Source organism: Castor canadensis, chromosome 7 (assembly GCF_047511655.1).
Source record: "Castor canadensis chromosome 7, mCasCan1.hap1v2, whole genome shotgun sequence".
NCBI classification, from domain to species: domain Eukaryota; kingdom Metazoa; phylum Chordata; class Mammalia; order Rodentia; family Castoridae; genus Castor; species Castor canadensis.
The window spans coordinates 63,886,018-63,905,434 of NC_133392.1; the positions used below are offsets into that span (position 1 = coordinate 63,886,018).

General features: G+C 41.3%; 1 protein-coding gene across 2 annotated transcripts in view; it reads left to right on the forward strand.

The window, feature by feature from the left end:
• Nucleotides 1–19,417, forward strand: part of Vcl (vinculin) — a 110,370-nt gene that overhangs the window by 88,392 nt on the left and 2,561 nt on the right. The window contains exons 13-21 of one of the 2 annotated variants that reach the window (XM_074079207.1): nt 394–522; nt 3,909–4,058; nt 7,087–7,195; nt 8,303–8,605; nt 9,792–9,916; nt 11,117–11,302; nt 14,405–14,608; nt 16,568–16,771; nt 17,386–17,490. In XM_074079207.1, the coding sequence (XP_073935308.1) occupies nt 394–522; nt 3,909–4,058; nt 7,087–7,195; nt 8,303–8,605; nt 9,792–9,916; nt 11,117–11,302; nt 14,405–14,608; nt 16,568–16,771; nt 17,386–17,490 (1,515 nt within the window). The remainder of the gene's footprint in view (nt 1–393; nt 523–3,908; nt 4,059–7,086; nt 7,196–8,302; nt 8,606–9,791; nt 9,917–11,116; nt 11,303–14,404; nt 14,609–16,567; nt 16,772–17,385; nt 17,491–19,417) is intronic. The other variant, XM_074079209.1, reaches the window with a different exon arrangement.

Sequence of the window (19,417 nt, forward strand, 5' to 3'; positions counted from 1 at the left end):
AAGTTAATTGTTCAGAAATTTGACACTGCATCTGCCAGTTACTTTGGTTATCACCATGTCCCTCCTGCACTAGGAATGATGAGGAACTCTACCTCATTTGGGAGCTTTCTTTGGGCTCAATCCCATGATTCTCAGCATCATTTCATAGAGATTGCCAAGAAAGGAAGTAAAATTCCTTGAATGGGGAACAGTTTCTAGGGATATGGGGAGGTAGGCAGTCATACCTACCCCTTCTCTTAGAGGATTCCTACACTCATGCTACCTTAGTGTTTTGTACACAACTGACATTCAGTAAATATTTATTGAATGAAAGAATCAAGAGAAGTAAGAACATTAGCAGATGTGCTTTTGGGATATTGCTGGAAATTTTCATTTGCTAACAATATTTTTAAGGATCTGAAAGCCCAGATGCAGGAGGCTATGACTCAGGAGGTATCAGATGTTTTCAGCGACACCACAACTCCCATCAAACTATTGGCAGTGGCGGCCACTGCCCCTCCTGATACACCTAACAGGGAAGAGGTGAGTACCTGAGATCTTCCAGTTCTTGTGTTGGCCGGCCATATTTATATTTGTAAATGTAAAATGTGGTTATACAACAACAGCAATGGTTGGAAAATTGTGGATGAAAGGTGAAAGAGTAGAAGGGGACCTTTTTAGTCTACTAAGTTATGAATGTCTTTAATTGCATACAATAGAAGATCTGACCATCAGAGATTAAAACAAATGGAATTTATTTTCATAACATATCAAGAAACATGGAAGTAGGAAGCTCTGGCATTGAGTCAGAGACTAAAAATCATGAAAACTGGCATCACTATGATTTTCTTGACCTTTTCCCTCATGGAACTATATGGTTTTTACTCCCCCAGGCCTCCTGTTCAAGGCAGGAAGACATGATTAATTGGGGTACTCCAGTCACAACTGTCTGTTTTGTTAGGGCACGTTATTCTCAACATGGAAGTCAGGATAATCTTTTTGATTCCTTCCTTTCCCATAATAAAACAATAATCCTTACAATGAGCAGTAAGACCCATGATGTGCTGGTAAACCAACTTTCCAGGAAAAAGTCCAAACCCCAATTTGTAATGTTGGTTGATTTCCATGATGTAAATAGTTCCATTGTGGCTGTTTTAATGGGAAGTCACCGAAAACAGAGTTGGGAAGAGATGGGTGTGTTTGACCCTTATAAGCTGGTTTATAGGTAAAGTGGCTTCAGCACTCCACTGAATATGGTCCCCTGTCTACTTCTCTGACGTCATGTTGGTACTACGTTCTTCCCCTTCTTACGCTTCTATTTACATTGACTTTCTTGAATTATACTGCTAGTGTTCCATATGTATGTTGCTATGTTATAATCTTAAGTTCTTGGAACCTGTCATTCTTCCCATAGACTATATATCATTCATTGACTTTCTTCAGCTTTCTATCAAATGTCACTTTTGTGTCACTACTTAAAATACCAATCTCACCCCCAACCTGAGGGATTTTTTTCTTTCTTTTTGGTGGTACTGGGGTTTGAACTCAGGCTTCCCGCTTGCTATGCAGGCAGTCTATCACTTGAGCCACTCCACCAGCCCCCACTCAGTTATTGCTTTAGTCCAAGTTCCTAGAAAAATGCCTGGCATATTGTTGGTGATGAATGAATGAAAGTAAAGGCTTTTTCAGAAATCCTCCAGGTGACCTTTTCTTGTATCTCATTGTCTAGATCTCTGTCACATGGTTACCTCACTTGCAAAAGAATCTAGAAAAGCAAGTATTTGGTTTTCCATCCTTTTATTAGGAGCAAAGGAGGAGTTCAGTTCTGCCATCCAAGACACCATTGTGGGTGATGGTTTTTTATTTTGTTTGTCTGCTCACCCCCACTTTCTTTCCCTGGCCTAGGTTACTAGGCAGGTCAGTTCGTGGTCCCCTTAGGCCAGGATGATTTGCTACGTTTTCATTCCAGTGTTCTTGAGTTTCAGACTAGTATATCCAACCATCTTTTGGGCCTCTTCTCCTACATGCTTCATAGTTTCCTTAGCATATATTGACCTTTTCTTGTTCTCTGTGCATCTCTATGGACTTTTCTCTTCCCCTTTTCTTCTCACACCAATGGATAACTCAGATATGTTAATTTGACCTTGGACTTATTTTTTTAATTCTTTCCATTTTCCATCGATGTTGCCACCGCTCATCACCTGTATGCCTGCGTAACTTGGACTGCTCTTTGAATTTGTCAGAAAAAAAAATTGCAGATCTGATCCTGTCGTTCTCCTGGTTTAAACCCTTTAGTGAGGCTTAGGCTAAAGCCAGAGCTTTGTGATCTGGGTTTTAATATTCTTTCTATATCAGTTTCCTACAAATTCCTGCCTTTCAGTTCATACTCTAGCAATTCTTTCTTGTTTGTTGCTGCTTGCATACTCTGCCCTTTCCATGTCTTTGTTCTTTCTGTCTCTCTACCTAATTGTCTTCCCCTTGTTCTTTTCCACCTGATTCTTCTTTATCCTATCTATCCTTTGCTTCCTGGATAGGTTAAGTGCCTTTCCTGCTGCTCCCATAATATTGTACACAGCAACATAGCATATTATAAATATTTACTTCTGCGCTCCTTTTCCCCTACTAGGCTGTAAACGCCTTAAGATACAGATATTTTGTCTTCATTTTGTACCTTCAGCAGCTACCTCAGGGTTGGGCACATAGTGGGTGGTCAGCAAATTTTGGTTGCGTGCCAGGAAAAGGAAGCTAATCATTTCAGTTAAGTGAGAGGAAGCAACAGTTATGGTCTCGGATTGAGATGCTAACCAAAGCAGGCAAAAGATCTGCAGATCCAGAGTGTGGGAGGCAAGCTAAGGTAACAGACAGGAGAAGGGGCTAGGGAATCAGGATTTTAAGCAGAGGTTCTGAGCATTACTGGCAGGAATCCAGGAAGCTAAATGCAAACAAAAGGCCAGGATTGGGCAAGAGACCTAAGAGGAACACTGGCAATGAGATTGGAACTTGCTGTTGAATCAAGAAACCTTTAGACATTTTCTGCCTTGAGTCAGAACTGGACACCAACTATGGACGGCAGACTCCTAGGAGGAGGTTAAAAAAAAAAAAAAAAGATGTATTCTGGCAGGCAGTTCTTGACATACTGTGTGTATAGCACAAACCTGACCCAGTGCTATTTGGAATACCTTGCTGTTTCAGGTGTCAATCTTAGTAATGGTATTCAACTACATTATAGAAGAGCTTTTGTCATTTTAAGTAAATTAAAGAAAGTTTCTTTCATGGTGTACAACCTTGCATAATATTCATGTCAAAAGAAAGGTTAAGGTTTTAAAATTTGAGAACTGAATAAACAAGTAGATAGTTTTGCATTTGGGATTAATACAAGTCACCTATCCTTGCCCTTGTGTTAAGCTTGAGTGTGAGCACAAGCTATCATTTTTCCTATGGATGTCAAGGGCGGAGTTTTTACAACATTAATGGTAACAGGATATATGAGGGAGGCTGGAGCTCAGTTTAGTAGTCTTTGTGGATATTCTGGGCTTGTAATGCACCCACCTACCTACGGTAGAGCCTGTAGTGGGTTTATGCATCTTCAAACTAAAAGTTAAACCTTTGGGGAATGGGGATTATTTAGTTTTCAGCTTCTGTGAACCCCTCATTGCAGAATATATGATGCTGTGTGTCCTACTTTTAGTTTGAACTAAAATTCAGAGATGTGTGTGTGTGTGTGTGTGTGTGTACATACATGACGCTTCTAGCTGAAGCTCTGAGGAGAGGCCAAGAGTTGGCATTTTATTATTGTTTTAGCTATAGGGTTTGATGTCCTCTCTGAAGTCTTTGAGCACTGGCCACATCAGCTTAAAGAAAGGCTTTTTCTTAGACTGCCTGACTCATTTTATTGAAACAAATTTTTTTGATGTCTTTGTTTTTTCAAGGTATTTGATGAGAGGGCAGCGAACTTTGAAAATCATTCAGGAAGACTTGGAGCCACAGCAGAGAAGGCAGCTGCTGTTGGTACTGCTAATAAATCAACAGTGGAAGGCATTCAGGCATCAGTGAAGACGGCTCGAGAACTCACACCCCAGGTTAAGTTTTGCTTGCTCTGCATTTTAACGCTGTCATACAGCATTCAGTAAAGTGAATTACAGAAACTTTGTAGACATTTTTGAGCACTTACTGTGAGATCACATTAACAAACACATACATATCCATAGTGTCAAACGTGGTGATTTCTGGGGTTAGGATTATATAGGACTTTTAACTTTGTACATTTTTGTATTGTTTGAATTTCTTTACGACTATATGTTAGTCTTCAAAGTAGAAAACTAGTTAGTAGCTCTCCTTCCTAACATATCTACATATAATTAGGAAAATATTTGGATAATCTTGAGAGGTTAGTTTTTATTTTAGAGTTTATATTGATCCTCAACATGTCTTTGAGAGGATTTAAAAAAAAAAAAAGCCTCAGCTGTTTCCATAGCTTGTTTTCTTTTTTCTACTTAATTGTATAACCAAGTTATATAATTAGTTATATAAGTAAAGTAGTTCGTAAGTTTGGGAGCAAAAGAAGATTGGGAACAAAAGAAAATAAATTGAAAAGGAATTAAAGTTCTAACAGGTGATAGTTTTCTCTTCCTCCTCCTCCCCCTCTCCCTTTCATTCCTCCTCTTCTTACCCGCCCCCATTTAAAAAATTTTTTTTGAGACAGGGTCTTGCTTTGTAGCCTAGTCTAGCCTGCAACTCCCTTTGTAGCTCATATTGGCCTCGATCTCCCTGCCTCAGCCTCCTGAGTGCTGGTATTACAGTGTACCACCATTTCTGGCTAGGCTTTATAAGTCTGTGATTCTGGCTTTCATGAGAATTTCTGGGGGAGAGATGGGAAGTAAACCTGTCTCACTAATCGATCAACTTTTGCCTATGTAGCATATTAACAAATTCGATTTGGCTTCAAGTCAACAACAAAAACAAAACAGATTCTCCTTCCTGCCTTCCTCCCTCCTTCTTTTCCTTCCTCTTGCCCCCTGACCCCCGCCAGCAGTGAATTGCACATGCTAGGCAAACATTACCTCTGAGCTACACCTCTAGCCCAAAGCTGTCCAATCTTTTAAAAATTTTTCATAAAAAATGAATATGTCTAACAAAAAAAAAACCTTTCATAAAACATGGAACACAAAACACAGATTTCACAATAAAACTGAGATTAAGAAAAAAAAAAGAAAATAGAAAAAGAAAACTAGGCTTAAGACACCAATTTGGAAAGAATAAGAACATCTGAGATCTGGACTTGCATCCTCTGTGACTTTGAGGCTGACTAGTTTTCTCATCTTGTGAAGCTAATTCTTTTCTAATGGATGTTTTTGAGCATTAAGAATAGGCCTGTAGCTGGCTGCAGGTGGCTCATGCCTGGAATCGTAGCTACTCAGGAGGCAGAGATCAGGAGGATCTCGTTTCAAAGCCAGCCCTGGGCAGTTAGTTTGTAAGACTCCATCTCGAAAAAAAACCTATCACAAAAATAGGGCTGATATAGGTGTAGGCCCTGAGTTTAAGCCCCAGTACTGAGAAAAAAAAAAAAAGATTCAGTGTACAGCCTGAATCTTAGTTAATGTTATTTCCTTCTTCTTCTCCAAGTACTGTTAGTCATAGCTGGGACTTCTTTTTTTTTTTTCATTTTTCTTTTATTATTCATATGTGCATACAAGGCTTGGTTTATTTCTCCCCCCTGCCCCCACCCCCTCCCTTACCACCCACTCCACCCCCTCCCACTCCCCCCCTCAATACCCAGCAGAAACTATTTTGCCCTTATCTCTAATTTTGTTGTAGAGAGAGTATAAGCAATAATAGGAAGGAACAAGGGGTTTTGCTGGTTGAGATAAGGATAGCTATACAGGGCATTGACTCACATTGATTTCCTGTGCGTGGGTGTTACCTTCTAGGTTAATTCTTTTTAATCTAACCTTTTCTCTAGTTCCTGGTCCCCTTTTCCTATTGGCCTCAGTTGCTTTAAGGTATCTGCTTTAGTTTCTCTGCATTAAGGGCAACAAATGCTAGCTAGTTTTTTAGGTGTCTTACCTATCCTCACCCCTCCCTTGTGTGCTCTCGCTTTTATCATGTGCTCATAGTCCAATCCCCTTGTTGTGTTTGCCCTTGATCTAATGTCCACATATGAGGGAGAACATACGATTTTTGGTCTTTTGAGCCAGGCTAACCTCACTCAGAATGATGTTCTCCAATTCCATCCATTTACCAGCGAATGATAACATTTCGTTCTTCTTCATGGCTGCATAAAATTCCATTGTGTATAGATACCACATTTTCTTAATCCATTCGTCAGTGCTGGGGCATCTTGGCTGTTTCCATAACTTGGCTATTGTGAATAGTGCCGCAATAAACATGGATGTGCAGGTGCCTCTGGAGTAACAGTCTTTTGGGTATATCCCCAAGAGTGGTATTGCTGGATCAAATGGTAGATCGATGTTAGCTGGGACTTCTTGAGCAAGTCACTGAAATTTTTGAAGTCTTGTTTTTTGCATCTGCAAAGTGGAACTATTTTCTCTCTCTCACAGGGTTATAGTAAGGACTCAGTAAGATAATGTATGTGAAAGCACTTTGTAGGCAGATACTTTAATTAATATTATTCATGAATTGGGTTTGAATAATTTTTAGTTTATTTGTTTGTTTATTTTTAATTTTTTTGGAAGACAGGGTCTTGCCATGTAGTCCATGCTAGCCTCGAACTTGAAATCTTCCACCTCCCAAGTGCTGGGATTTTAGGTATGCATCACCATACCTGGCTAATTAAGATGTAAGAATTGACATTAAAGTTTTAAATATATGTCAGTCTTGCTTGTTGTATGCTCTGAAATGCTAAATGAATAAACATTTACTTTGACACTTTATTACCTTCTTAAAATCAGGCAGTGGCTATAATACTTTTGTGTGAAGGGCCTACTCTGTCATCTTTTTACGAAACCAAAACCTGAAAACAGACTTGCCAATTTTGGCTTTATGGTGCCATCTGTAGGTAAAGAAGAGAAAAGCTTGGTTGCACATTTGTATTTAGATGTGTGAGTGCTCTGATATTTAAAGTCCTTTTTTTTTTTTTATCATGGTCAGGTTGTCTCGGCTGCTCGTATCTTACTTAGGAACCCTGGGAATCAAGCTGCTTATGAACATTTTGAGACCATGAAGAACCAGTGGATTGATAATGTTGAAAAAATGACAGGTAGAAATTTATGTAAAGTTCTTGTTGTCTAATCCATGAATTCTGAGAAACTCCAGCAGGACCGGTTATGTTACTCAGCTGCAATTGGATAAAGGGGTGGTCATGTGCCTGACAGTGTACTTGGCCCTGATTAAGGCTGCTGAACAGCGGCGGCTTCTCATTCAAGCTTTGCAACTTTGTCCAAAGAGAGACTGAGTCTCTTATTTTAATGCTGCCCTCTCAGTGTGGTGTTTATTGTTATGGCTCCTATCTTCTCTTTGAATAGTGTCTTTGCCCAGTCTGAGCTAGAGTTTGGTTTCAGAGGCTGGGAGGCAGTGTTTTTGGATACAGTAAATGTCCCTGTCATTTTTGGAGGGTTCACATTTCAAGGAACCACAATAGCTACCATTTAACACAACTTGTCTCAGAGTTTCCTCCAACTTATCAACTACGTAGTTCTAAAGAAAATAAAAGGAGAAACCAATCACCAACAAACCTGTGTCTGTGCAACTGAAGTAGCACCTCTGAATCTTCTCCGTTCTCTGTGGAGGGAGGGATGACAGAAAGGAAGGAATGAGGAATGTAGGTTCTTCACTGTCCCTGCCGACAGGGGTCTGTAGCAGCCAGAGATGAAAGTGGAGCTCCCGAAGTGTCTGAAGAGAGGTAACAGAAACAAGAAACAGGCTGTTAGGGTTATTGGAATCCTCTGTGTAGCCCATCTCGGAACATTGCAAGCTGCCAGCAACCAACAGATGGCTGGGGAGTGAGACGGGAAGGGAGAAGATGTTATTAACAGATAATGTGGTGGTGATGCAGTGAAGGTTTCAGACATAATCTTTGCTTCCTCCTGATGCTTTTGCATTTCTATTTGTCTGTGGTGGATATAAGAAGGCCAGTGACCACGGTTAGTATAAACTCTGTGAGTCCATACGACTGACTTTCTGGGCTATGTTCCCTGCCTCCCTCCCACCCCCAACCCTTTTCTAAGCTCTTGTGTTTACATGGACGTTTTTGATTGTGTAGGAAGAACTTTCAGTAGACGGAGAGAATTCTGAGTGTTGTACTTTCTCATAAGAAACAAATGGACAACAGTATTTTGGCTAAATTCCATTTCTATTCTCCTGACAGGACTGGTGGACGAAGCCATTGATACCAAATCTCTGTTGGATGCTTCTGAAGAAGCAATTAAAAAAGACCTGGATAAGTGTAAGGTAGCCATGGCTAACATTCAGCCTCAGATGCTGGTCGCTGGAGCAACCAGCATCGCTCGTCGGGCCAACCGAATCCTGCTGGTTGCTAAGAGGGAGGTGGAGAACTCCGAGGATCCCAAGTTCCGTGAGGCCGTGAAAGCTGCTTCTGATGAATTGAGCAAAACAATCTCCCCGATGGTGATGGATGCAAAGGCTGTGGCTGGAAACATCTCTGACCCTGGTAAGCAACAATGGGTGGTGTGGTTCACCTCAGCTGAAAGGTGAACTCAGGAAAGGTAGTGAGAGAATAGGCATCCACAACCACCACATAACAAAATCTGGAAGCAAACCCTATAGACACTTAGTTTGAGAATGCCACATTAATCTTTTTCTGCCCAAATCTCTGCACTATTGGCCAACTTGTTGATCTCTGAATCATACTCTCCATGCATTTTTGATGTTGTCTTGCTAAAATAGTTCCTACCCCTGTTCAGTCATTATTTTAGAAATGTCTGAAAAGATACATGATAACCAATTTACCAATCATTTAGCTTATGTAACTGGCATAACTATTCTTATACTTTCCTTAAATTTTGTGCCTTATCTCTGTATAATATTTTCTATTTCTGCCAAATCTAGAAGGTTTAAGTTAACCTCTGGATTTCCTCATCCCTGCACTGAAGACTGCATCATCTTTTCACTCCTTTGGTTGGAATCATCTGAATTCCCTCCTGTTTGAACACCCAGTGTTTATACTCTTCTCTGTGAGTAGAATCCAGTGAGAGGAGTAGGAAGAAGGGGCTGCCTTACTCATCCCTGGCCCAGGCAGAATCTTTTCAATATTCTCAATCCACCAATACTAAGGACATGCTTGATTTCCCAATTGGAGTTTCTAATATTTTGAGTAGATTTTTTTTTTTTAAAGTAGATTCCTGACTTCAGGTGGCATAGTAGCAGTTCAGTGGAAGAGTTAACATGCTGAATGCCAAGAAGAGCACAGGTGTATGGAGAAACGTGAGAAGTACTCTAGGGAATATATGTCTAGTGTGAATCTGACATCTCGCATAATCTGCACTGGGTAGACCTGTTTTCGTGACTGCCTCATCGTAAAAGAAGTGATGGGTTCCACCCGAGCCCAGTATTTAAAAAATTTATTCACATCCAGGAATCTCTGAATTCTTGTTAGTTGTACAGCCAAAAGGCACCCCAAACACTACAGGAACAGCTGATTTGTGACACTTCCTATTCTTTGCAGTTCTCAGGGCATCTGACTTGCCCTGCCTTCTTTCCCCTTCACTCACTGCCTGTGATGCTTTCTGGTAGCTTCACATCCATCTCTTGTTAATGGAAACCAGTTGTTCTGCTGTATAGACAGTGCTTCAGGGTACTGACCTGCTCAGCTGAAAGTGAGAGTGTCTTGTGTTTAGGCCTGCAAAAGAGCTTCCTGGACTCAGGATATCGGATCCTGGGAGCTGTGGCCAAGGTCAGAGAAGCTTTCCAACCTCAAGAGCCTGATTTCCCACCTCCTCCACCAGACCTAGAACAGCTCCGTGTAAGTAAATTCAGAGAGGGAGAATTGAGCAAGGTGTTGAGTGACTACCAAGAGATGAGAGGTAGACTGTGTTTTAGTGCCTCAAGGACCACCTGGCTTATTTTAGCTTTTACTTTACAAGATCTGTCAAAAGCAGATCTGTATTTTCATTCCTAAATCTAGTAGAATCATGACCTAGCACTCATGTGTGGGCTGGTGAGTAAATGTGTGTAGACCTGCTGTGATACGGGTTGTCTAGAGCAGAGGAACTGGCTTTGAAAAGTGTTGATGTGACGAGTGATGAGGTAGTGAGTTGTGCCAAAATAGTTTGCACAGCTTGTGGTGAGCAAATTTTGTTTTCCCAATTGTTAATGGTAAAACTGAGGTGGTTAGGATCTTGTATAGGTTCTTTCCTTTACTTCTTCTTCTTTTCTTTTAGAAACAAAAATAATACGTTTTTTTTTTTTAATTTTATTTTTACCCAACTGTAATTTCAAATCTTTTAATATTTCTTGCCCACCCAAGTACTATGACTGTATTTTTCCATGGTTTAGGAGGAAGTTAGCTGGACAGTATCTTATAGATATAAATCCTAGTATTTAGATAATTACTCCAACAGAACTGGAAGTACTTTAGTGTAGGGAGTGGCTTGTCAAGGCAGTAATTTCATTTACTCCCTTTGATATATTTTTTCATGTAATAGTCAGTAAAAGATGTTGAGTTGGTCAAGGACAAAATAGGGTCATTGTGTACACAGCTAAGAAATAGTGCTTCCCCAGCCTCCAGCATTTCTTTGATTATTTCTTCCTGATTCTAACCTTGGATGGTTAGAGCCAGGGGATAGAGAGATTCCTGGAGAATGGCTTCTTATGTCATCAGTAGGGTCATGACATTTAGAATCAGGATTTTAGAGGTCATTTGGCAGATGAGGAACCTGAGGCCCAGGTGAGAAGTCATTTGCCTTGGTCAGGTACTGCAGTGTGTGCCTCCCTGGAATATGACCATCACAGTAGTGGCTAGCTTTTTGTGAAGAAAAAAAGACATGCTTCTGTTGAGATTGCAGCAGGTGGTCCTTGTGTCTCAGTGTGGGTGAGCTTATGTAGAGTTGATGTGGGTGGCTTTTTTAGATGGTTTTAGAGGAAAGAATTCTGGGTGTGTGTGGGAGGGGATAGAGAGTAGCTCCTAGGGCTTTATTTAAAACCTACTTACTCCCTTTCTTAGCTAACAGATGAACTTGCTCCTCCCAAACCACCTCTGCCTGAGGGTGAGGTCCCTCCACCCAGGCCTCCACCACCAGAGGAGAAGGACGAAGAGTTCCCTGAGCAGAAAGCTGGGGAAGTGATTAATCAGCCAATGATGATGGCTGCCAGGCAGCTCCATGATGAAGCTCGCAAATGGTCTAGCAAGGTAAGTATTGAGGCTTTTCTTGTTGAGAAAGGATGTCTTCTTAGAAAGGATGAAGAACTAAGCACACATTCCAGAGAAAAGAACTTATATGGAGTCAACCTCTCGCTCTGCTTTGGTTCCTGTGTTGCCAGTAGCACGTTCCTCTTCTTACCTGTGATTTAGTGAGATGTTTCTGGTGCTTGATGGTTTGTTTCTCCTTTTTGTATGTAGCAACAGTGAAAGCTGGGATGCCTTGGTTACAGAAGAGGATTCTTTTCCTCTGTCCACTAGTGTCAGTTGTCCTGACCCTGGACATTTGGGGTCTCTTAGAAATTGTTAACCCTTCTTGGATTGTTGAATGTTATTAGATGCTCAGTTGCTAACTGTCAGAATACCAAATATGAAACTGTCTTTTGTGGGATATGCTTATAGCCAGATGAAATATTTGCATTAAGAAGCAGGTAGACTGATGTCTTAGAAGCCATGTTCGTCCTTTTTCAGAATCATCCTACTTTTTAATTTGATGCTCTAGGCTAACTCCAAATGCAGAAAATTTGAAAGTGCAAATATTAATGTAGTGGTGAAAATTTGGATGCTGTAACAGTTAATTCCCCATGAATAACTTTTGCCTGTCTTTCCCTAAGTAGTGAAAAATGAGTGGTAACTTTTCTATATAATAGCAATATATTATTGGTAAGCTTGTAGTAGAATGTAGTTCCAGTTTATTTCTAAACTGTTTCTATTACAACCCTAGATCTTCATTCCCAGAATCTAGTTCCCTTTATTACTGTATTATTATTATTTTTTTACATCCTCAACACCTCTAAGCTCTCGTATTGAATGTAGTTCCCAAGGGACTGCCTACACCTACAGTTGATCTTGGTTTTTTTTTTAGGCTGGGAAAATGACCTTGGTTTTCAACCCTGGGTTTTTCTAAACTATTAGCTGTGAGCCCAGATTCTAAGAAGGAATGGAGACCATGCTGGTGTCGTACCTGACCTGTGGCATTATTTATAATGGTTTCTCTCCAACTGGGACATGCACTCCCTGCTACTACCATGTGGCAGAGTCCCACTATCCACTGTTACTCTTGATAGTGAGGGTTGGAAATTTAAAGAAAATTTAAATTTCATTACAAGTAACTCACACATAATGTGCAGAACACAAAATATATGTGAATGATAAAGATAAAACTTATAAGGGGCAGATAGCATTAGCCTGTATATTTGCCCCACTCTGCCCATTACTGCCATAGGTCCTTAGATCAGCGGGTCTCCTGAGGTCTGGAGAATCGGGTTTGCTGACTTAGAATTACAAAAATGAAGTCGGGAACTACTTTCACTGTGTATGTGTTGGGGGCAGGAATATGTGTTTACATGTTTTTGTCACTCCAAACCATTGCAGCAGTCAGCTAGCCTCTCCTTTAAGGAATGGGAATGAGTTTTGAGTGAGACAGAGTTTAAAATTTTGATGGTCCCTGACCCCTTGTTGGTCCTGAATCCTCCAACTTGGTTGTCATATTTTGGAGACAGGCTTTGTGTCAAGGATAAGGCTTTTTTTTTCTTTTTTTTTAAAGACAGAGTCTTTTTATGTAGCCCAGGTTAGACTGGAACTTGACACATAATCCAGGTTAGCCTCGAACTAATGATCATCCTGCCTCAGCCTCTTATGTACTGGGATTACAAGTGTGTACCACACAGCCAGTAGGATAAGACTTTTAGGAGTGATAGTAACCTCAAATACAATTCCATAAAAACTCCTACTTCCTCATGGTTACAGATGCTTGATGTAAAGAATCTATGTTCACCATTCTTCATATAAATGGCTTCATTAAAGTAATTCCTTTTTTTCTTTCTACTCCAGCCTATTTTCAGCATCTGACCTTTTTAATAATTCTCACCTCTGGTACATAATTCATCTTCTCTCCCTCATAGTTCCTATTCTTTCATGTGCACCCATTTCAGGCTCCTATGAGAGTTCCTTTGAGTTCCTCATTCAGTAGCAAAGTCTATGTGATACCTGATCTGTAAACTAGTAAGTTGAGTTTAGGGTAAGTGTGAACCCATTTTGCAACAGTAGAGATACTTAGGTTGTATTCAGAGAGACACTTTTGGAGTTGATACTATCAATACATGCAATAAGACATTGTAGAAGCTTTACCTCTGAAGAGCTTGAGGGGAGAGAAAACTGGTCTGAGATGTAGGTTTTCACTGTAATGGAAGCTGGACAAGGTGTCTTCTTTTTTTTCCTTGTGGTACTGGGGTTTGAGCTCAGGGCCTCACGCTTCCTAGGCAGGAGCGCTACCACTTGAGCCACTCTACCAGCCCAGTTTTGTGTTGGGTATTTTCAAGATAGGGTCTCACAAACAGTTTGCCTGGGCTGGCTTCGAAATTGTGATCTTGTTGATCTATGCCTCCTGAATAGCTAGGATTACATAGCTGTGAGCCACCACTGCCTGGCACAAAGTGTCTTCTTGAGGCTTCCTATACCTGGGTGACTGTGGGGCACTTAATGAATCCTCTTCACTCACAAACCTCGTTCCTGGTTTGGCATTTGTCACCTTTGACATATCATTTTAAATTCTGGAACTTTTGAGTCCTAAAGGAAATAATCTGTCTGCACCTGCAGAGCTGACTTGCTGCTTCCTGTGTCCCAGCATGATCTAGAACTGTGACCTTATGATCCAGGAGGGTATTTACTTTTTCTGTTTAAAGCAACTTACAGCTGCTTTAATTTTTTTTTTCTCTCTCTGGATTCCTTTTAAAGGTAATTAGCTACAACTTAGTTGTTTGGTTCTTCAAAAAATGTTCTGACCCAAGAATTACTTTTGTTAAGTTTAACTTTAGCATTAAGTATATATCATTTAACTTTCTTTGTATAAATATCTCTCTGGAAACCCTTTTCCATTGGAGCAAGTCCCTTTTCTTCATTCACCACAGGGTTCATTGAGCTGAGTTTCCCTTTCTGTGGATGGTGGTTCATCTGGGCTCCTGGAGAGTATACCATTTTCTTTCCCATCCTAGGCAAGCTTTGGTTACTAAACCAGCTGAAGCTCAGTTTCCCAAGTCCTACTGCTCTTACTAACACTATCCCTGTTTCTCATCCTTCCCGCCATCGACAAAGCCGGGTTTCCCAGCCGCTGAGGTGGGTATAGGAATTGTAGCTGAGGCTGATGCGGCTGATGCTGTTGGGTTCTCTATCCCCTCTGACATGGAAGACGATTACGAACCTGAGCTGCTGTTAATGCCTTCTAATCAGCCGGTCAACCAGCCCATTCTGGCCGCGGCTCAGTCCTTGCATCGGGAAGCTACCAAGTGGTCTAGTAAGGTACTGATTGGCATCCTCAGTTGGGGGCTGCTCCAAATGCATCTGGCCATGTGCAGCCTTGACACCTTGCATCACTCATGATCTGTGCGGGTCCTGTGAGTCTGAGCAGGGCGGGTATCTGTCTGTCTGCACCTTGTTGTTAGGAGTGGCTTCACAAATATGATAGGTCTGCTAATGGCAGATTAGTTGGACTGCATTTCTGTTTGGGGGATAAAGAGAAATGGGGCCACTTTTTGAAGATTCCTTTTCTTACCAACTTTGTGGCCATTGTTGAAACTTTAAACTCCTTGGGAAGCTCTGGATGCATCTCTCAATGACTTCTAGGTCAGAAGCCATCGAAGACCATTAAGAGGTCTCCTGGCCTGACCACTGAGCTTTGCCTGACCCCCACTGATCTCTCACTGGTGGCTCGGGCAGAGCTGATCAGGGCGAGCAACTTTCTATGGCAGGGTCTCTGGGGAGGACTGCTTGCTGCCTTGCACTCGGCTGTGTGGCAGTTGCTGGTCTTGATGGGAGCCCACAGGGGAAGGGGCTTCACTGACTGCTTATTCAGGTATCTTAGTGGGAGGGGGTGAAAGTAGAAAACAGAGGGCTCACAGCTATGGGATAGGCAGCAACAGAGCTTTGGCCTTGGGGACCAGGTCGACACTACTTTGGGGAGCAGAGGTATATGTGGGAGTGATCACATTTTTATCTTTGAAGGTGGCATGTTGCAAGAAAGGGTTTGATGTGTGATGGGTAATTACTAACCCTGGCACTACGCTGTCTTCTAACCAAAGTCATGAAATCCTAAACGATTCGAGGGTCTCATCTACCACAACCCACCCACATTTTTTCTTCCCAACCCTGTGTTCTCTCTAGCCTCAGTTTATTGCCTCAGATATTACACACCTTCCAGCATAAACAATTAGCCAGTTTATGGTGCCAGTTCACAGAGAGGGATGTTCTAGCAGCCCTCTGGAAAGGTGGCATGGTTTGTGTATGCTTCACTGTACTATATAGAAATTGAAAAGCATGAGGGGAAAAATGAGTGGGGCCTGGCTGTTTAAGTAGCTTTAAACATTGCAGTTTCTGTAATTTTAGATTGTTATGAGCAAGAAATACGTTGCTTGTATGTTTCTTTATCATGACCCATGAGAGTTTTAGTGAATCAAATGACTAAGATAAACTACCATTAGTGAGAGTGGGAGTTCCATTTACAGCTCGACTCATGGTTTTTATTTTTTTGATTCCTCCTTTGGCATCCTATTAGCTGAAAGTCAGCTAATAGGCCTCACTTACGTGAGGGGATTCTTGACCTTTTTACATGTGAAAAATTTAAAAGACATGTTCTTTCTGGTTGACAGGACAAACAAGAAGCAGTAGAGGGAAGGCTGAGAAGCAGTCTAGATCAGAAAATAGCCTTTTTCCTTTAGACTGAAAATAATTACTTGGGGTTTTAAATTTTAGTAAAGTAGTGAGAGTCCTTGGCTGCTATTTGCAACAAGGGTAAGGATGGAGAGGGTGATTTTAGCATCTGGAAAAGGCTCCTCTGTATTTTTCCTCTCGGGCTAGCTTAACTGCTCTCTCCCCTATTATAGAAAGGAAAATGCCTGTTTAGCTAACTCTTTGGCTCGGTCCCCATGTTATTGACATGATTAACCTGGAGATGCTGAAGTGCTTGTTCAGTGCTGTGCCTGGAGCATACATGTTGCCCTTTCAGATTAATATCCTGGTTTTCCTTTTTTTCAGTTAGGAGATTCTCTCTCAATGAGTGCTGCAGTGAGTGCTATGCCTCACTCTTCTCTGTTTCTCCAGTGCTATCCACATCACTCAAGAACAGTTTTTTTTTCCTCTTCTCACCTTTCTAGAGGGCTGCTAGAACAGCAGGCTCCCTCCTGTTTTTGCTGTTTTTCTCCTTCCTTCCTTAATTTGGCTAGAGTGTGGGCAGAGCTCACACTTTTATGTGCTTCTCTCTAGGGCAATGACATCATTGCAGCAGCCAAGCGAATGGCTCTACTGATGGCTGAGATGTCCCGGTTGGTAAGAGGGGGCAGTGGTACCAAGCGGGCACTCATTCAGTGTGCCAAGGACATCGCCAAAGCCTCAGACGAGGTGACTCGGTTGGCCAAGGAGGTTGCCAAGCAGTGCACAGATAAGCGGATTAGAACCAACCTCTTACAGGTACTTGGGAAAAGAGGTGTGCATGTGAGAAAGTTTGAGCAGGAGGGATGGGAGGAAGAAAAGCAGCAGAGAGGAAAATGAGTGGGGGAGGAAGAAGTACTGAAGAGGGGAAAGAAACAGCAAGGGGAAATACATGTATATTTGGAAAAGACAAACTCAAGAAAATTCATTTCCTAATCAAATGAAAGAATCTGGATGGTTACATTTCTGGACAAATGAACGGGATTGACCATAGTTACAGGGATAAAACAAGAATTTATGTATTTTATTTTATTGCGATACTGGGGCTTGAACTCAGGGCCTATACTTTTAGCCACTCCACCAGCCCTTTTTTTGTGATGTGTGGTTGTTTTTTTGTGTGTTTTTGAGATAGGGTCTTATGAACTATTTGCCCAGGCTGGTTTTGAACCTTTACCCTCCTGATTTCTGTCTCCTCAGTAGCTAGGATTACAGGCATGAGCCACCGGTGCCTGTAATCCAACAAACAAATATATTACTGCTAATTAATTCTGTGCCTTCTGCATGCTAGCCACTGACAATAGAGGTGGATGTCTTACCCTCAAGGAGCTTGTGGGCAAGACAAAGACACATATTAAATTAAACTTTTTTTTTAGGTATGTGAGCGAATTCCAACTATAAGCACCCAGCTCAAAATCTTGTCCACAGTGAAGGCCACCATGCTGGGCCGGACCAGCATCAGTGATGAGGAGTCTGAGCAGGTACGGGTCAGCTGCTTTTGGTTCCTTGCCCGCAGTTTCTCTGCTTTTCAAATGAACTCAGCATTAGGGAAATTTTTAGTGTGTGGGATGGACTCTTAAGACTCACTCTTTCAGGACAGCCTTTGTTGGAGAGAGGCATCAGAAATTTGAGATTGGGAATGAGGCTCTTGTACAACTTGTCATTTTACAGATGGGAAACTGAGGCATAGGGAGGTTAAGTGTTACCTCAGACACCGATATGAATCAGCGTCAGTTAGGAATCTACTCAGTTCTTTTCTCTCCTGGAGTATCCTCGGCTCTTGTTAGGTCCCAATGTCTGTTTACTCCCCTCCACCATGTCTTTTTGGCTGGAAAATGTTTGCTTTCTAGCTTGCTGAGTGATTTTTCAGCCTCAAGGGGATGAATAGCACAGCGTGTTCAAGGGAATGAGGTGGTTGGGCCTGTGCTTAGATTGAAACAGCAGCTCAAGGAGGTGCTTTCTTTGTATTCTCTAGTTGAATAGATCTTTTTATTTTTGGTGGTACTGGGGTTTGAACTCAAGGCTTCATACTTGCTAGGCAGGTACTTTATCACTTGAGCAACACCCCCAGCTCCTTGTATTCTCTTTAGTTGTATCTGGCAGATAGGAGAACCCTTCCTCATCCTTGTTGCTAAGTGATGCTTCTTGCATGTACCTTAGTAACCACTCCTTAGAATTTGTCCTTTTTCTCCCGCTCCTGGAATTGTGCCCTAGAACTTTCAAAACACCTTTCCTTTCCTTTCTCTTTCTCGTAGGCCCTGTTCTGAGCCACATTTCCCAGAGAGGGGGTCATAGATATTATGGACAATCCCTGTCCTTGGGGGACTCATGAAGAACTTTGGAGACTTTTTCTGATCTCTAGAATAGGAGACAGAGGCTAGGGACACTGTAGAGCAAATGAGGAGGCTATTCTTGGTGACATCATTGCTGCTTCCACTACATATTCTAATATAACAGCTCTTACCCAACTCTCTCTTCTCCCAAACAGTGGGAACTGCATCTTTACCCCAAATTTTGATATAGTCTAAGCAAAGTCTAGGCTGTTTTTCTGTCATGTGTCTTCTGCCTAAAGGTGAAAAAAATGGGGAAGGAAAAGTAAGACTCAGAGATTCAGGATTAATTTATAGTTAATCATTTAACAACAACAAAAAAAATACCTAGGGAATATCCACTATATCCCATTAAATACTGCAGGAACATTAAAAAAAAAAAAGGTAGAAACTGACAGTGTGGTAGAATAGAATAAACACAAGACTGCAACGGAGATGTCTTTTTTTTTTTTAATGGTACTGGGGTTTGAACTCAGGGCCTCATGCTTGCTAGGCAAGCACTGTACCACCTGAGTTACACTCCAGCTCCAAGTGAAGTTATCTTGAGTCCCCATCCTGACTCTTGTGTGGGTATGGCTAGCAAGGCTCCAAGACCTCTCTGGGTCTGAGTCCTTTTGTTGACCAGCAAAAAGATCAACTGATCAGGAATTCTAGCTCATAGTTATTTCTCCCAGAGCTTGTGAACCCTCTGAAATTTCATGTACTGGACTAAAGAATCATTAATTTGAATTTCTATGTGTAGAGTACTAACAAAATCCTAGTCCAATAAGCATGTGTAACTGGAAAATTAGCTTATTTAGATTTTCATAGATTTATAAGGTGGTTGGTTGCTTGGCTGGTTTGTTCATTTGGTTGTAGTTTTTTAATTCATTAAATATTTATTAAATACTTACCCATGTGCACATCACTGTCCTAAACACTGGAGAAAAACAATAAACAAACTGACAAAAAAAATCTGTCTTATGGAACTTAAATTTTAGTGTGTAGGCAGATAAATTTTAAGACCCCAACAATCTAGGTAAAACAGATACAGTCCATCAATTAGTGATGATGGATTATATGGAGGAGGAAGAACTGG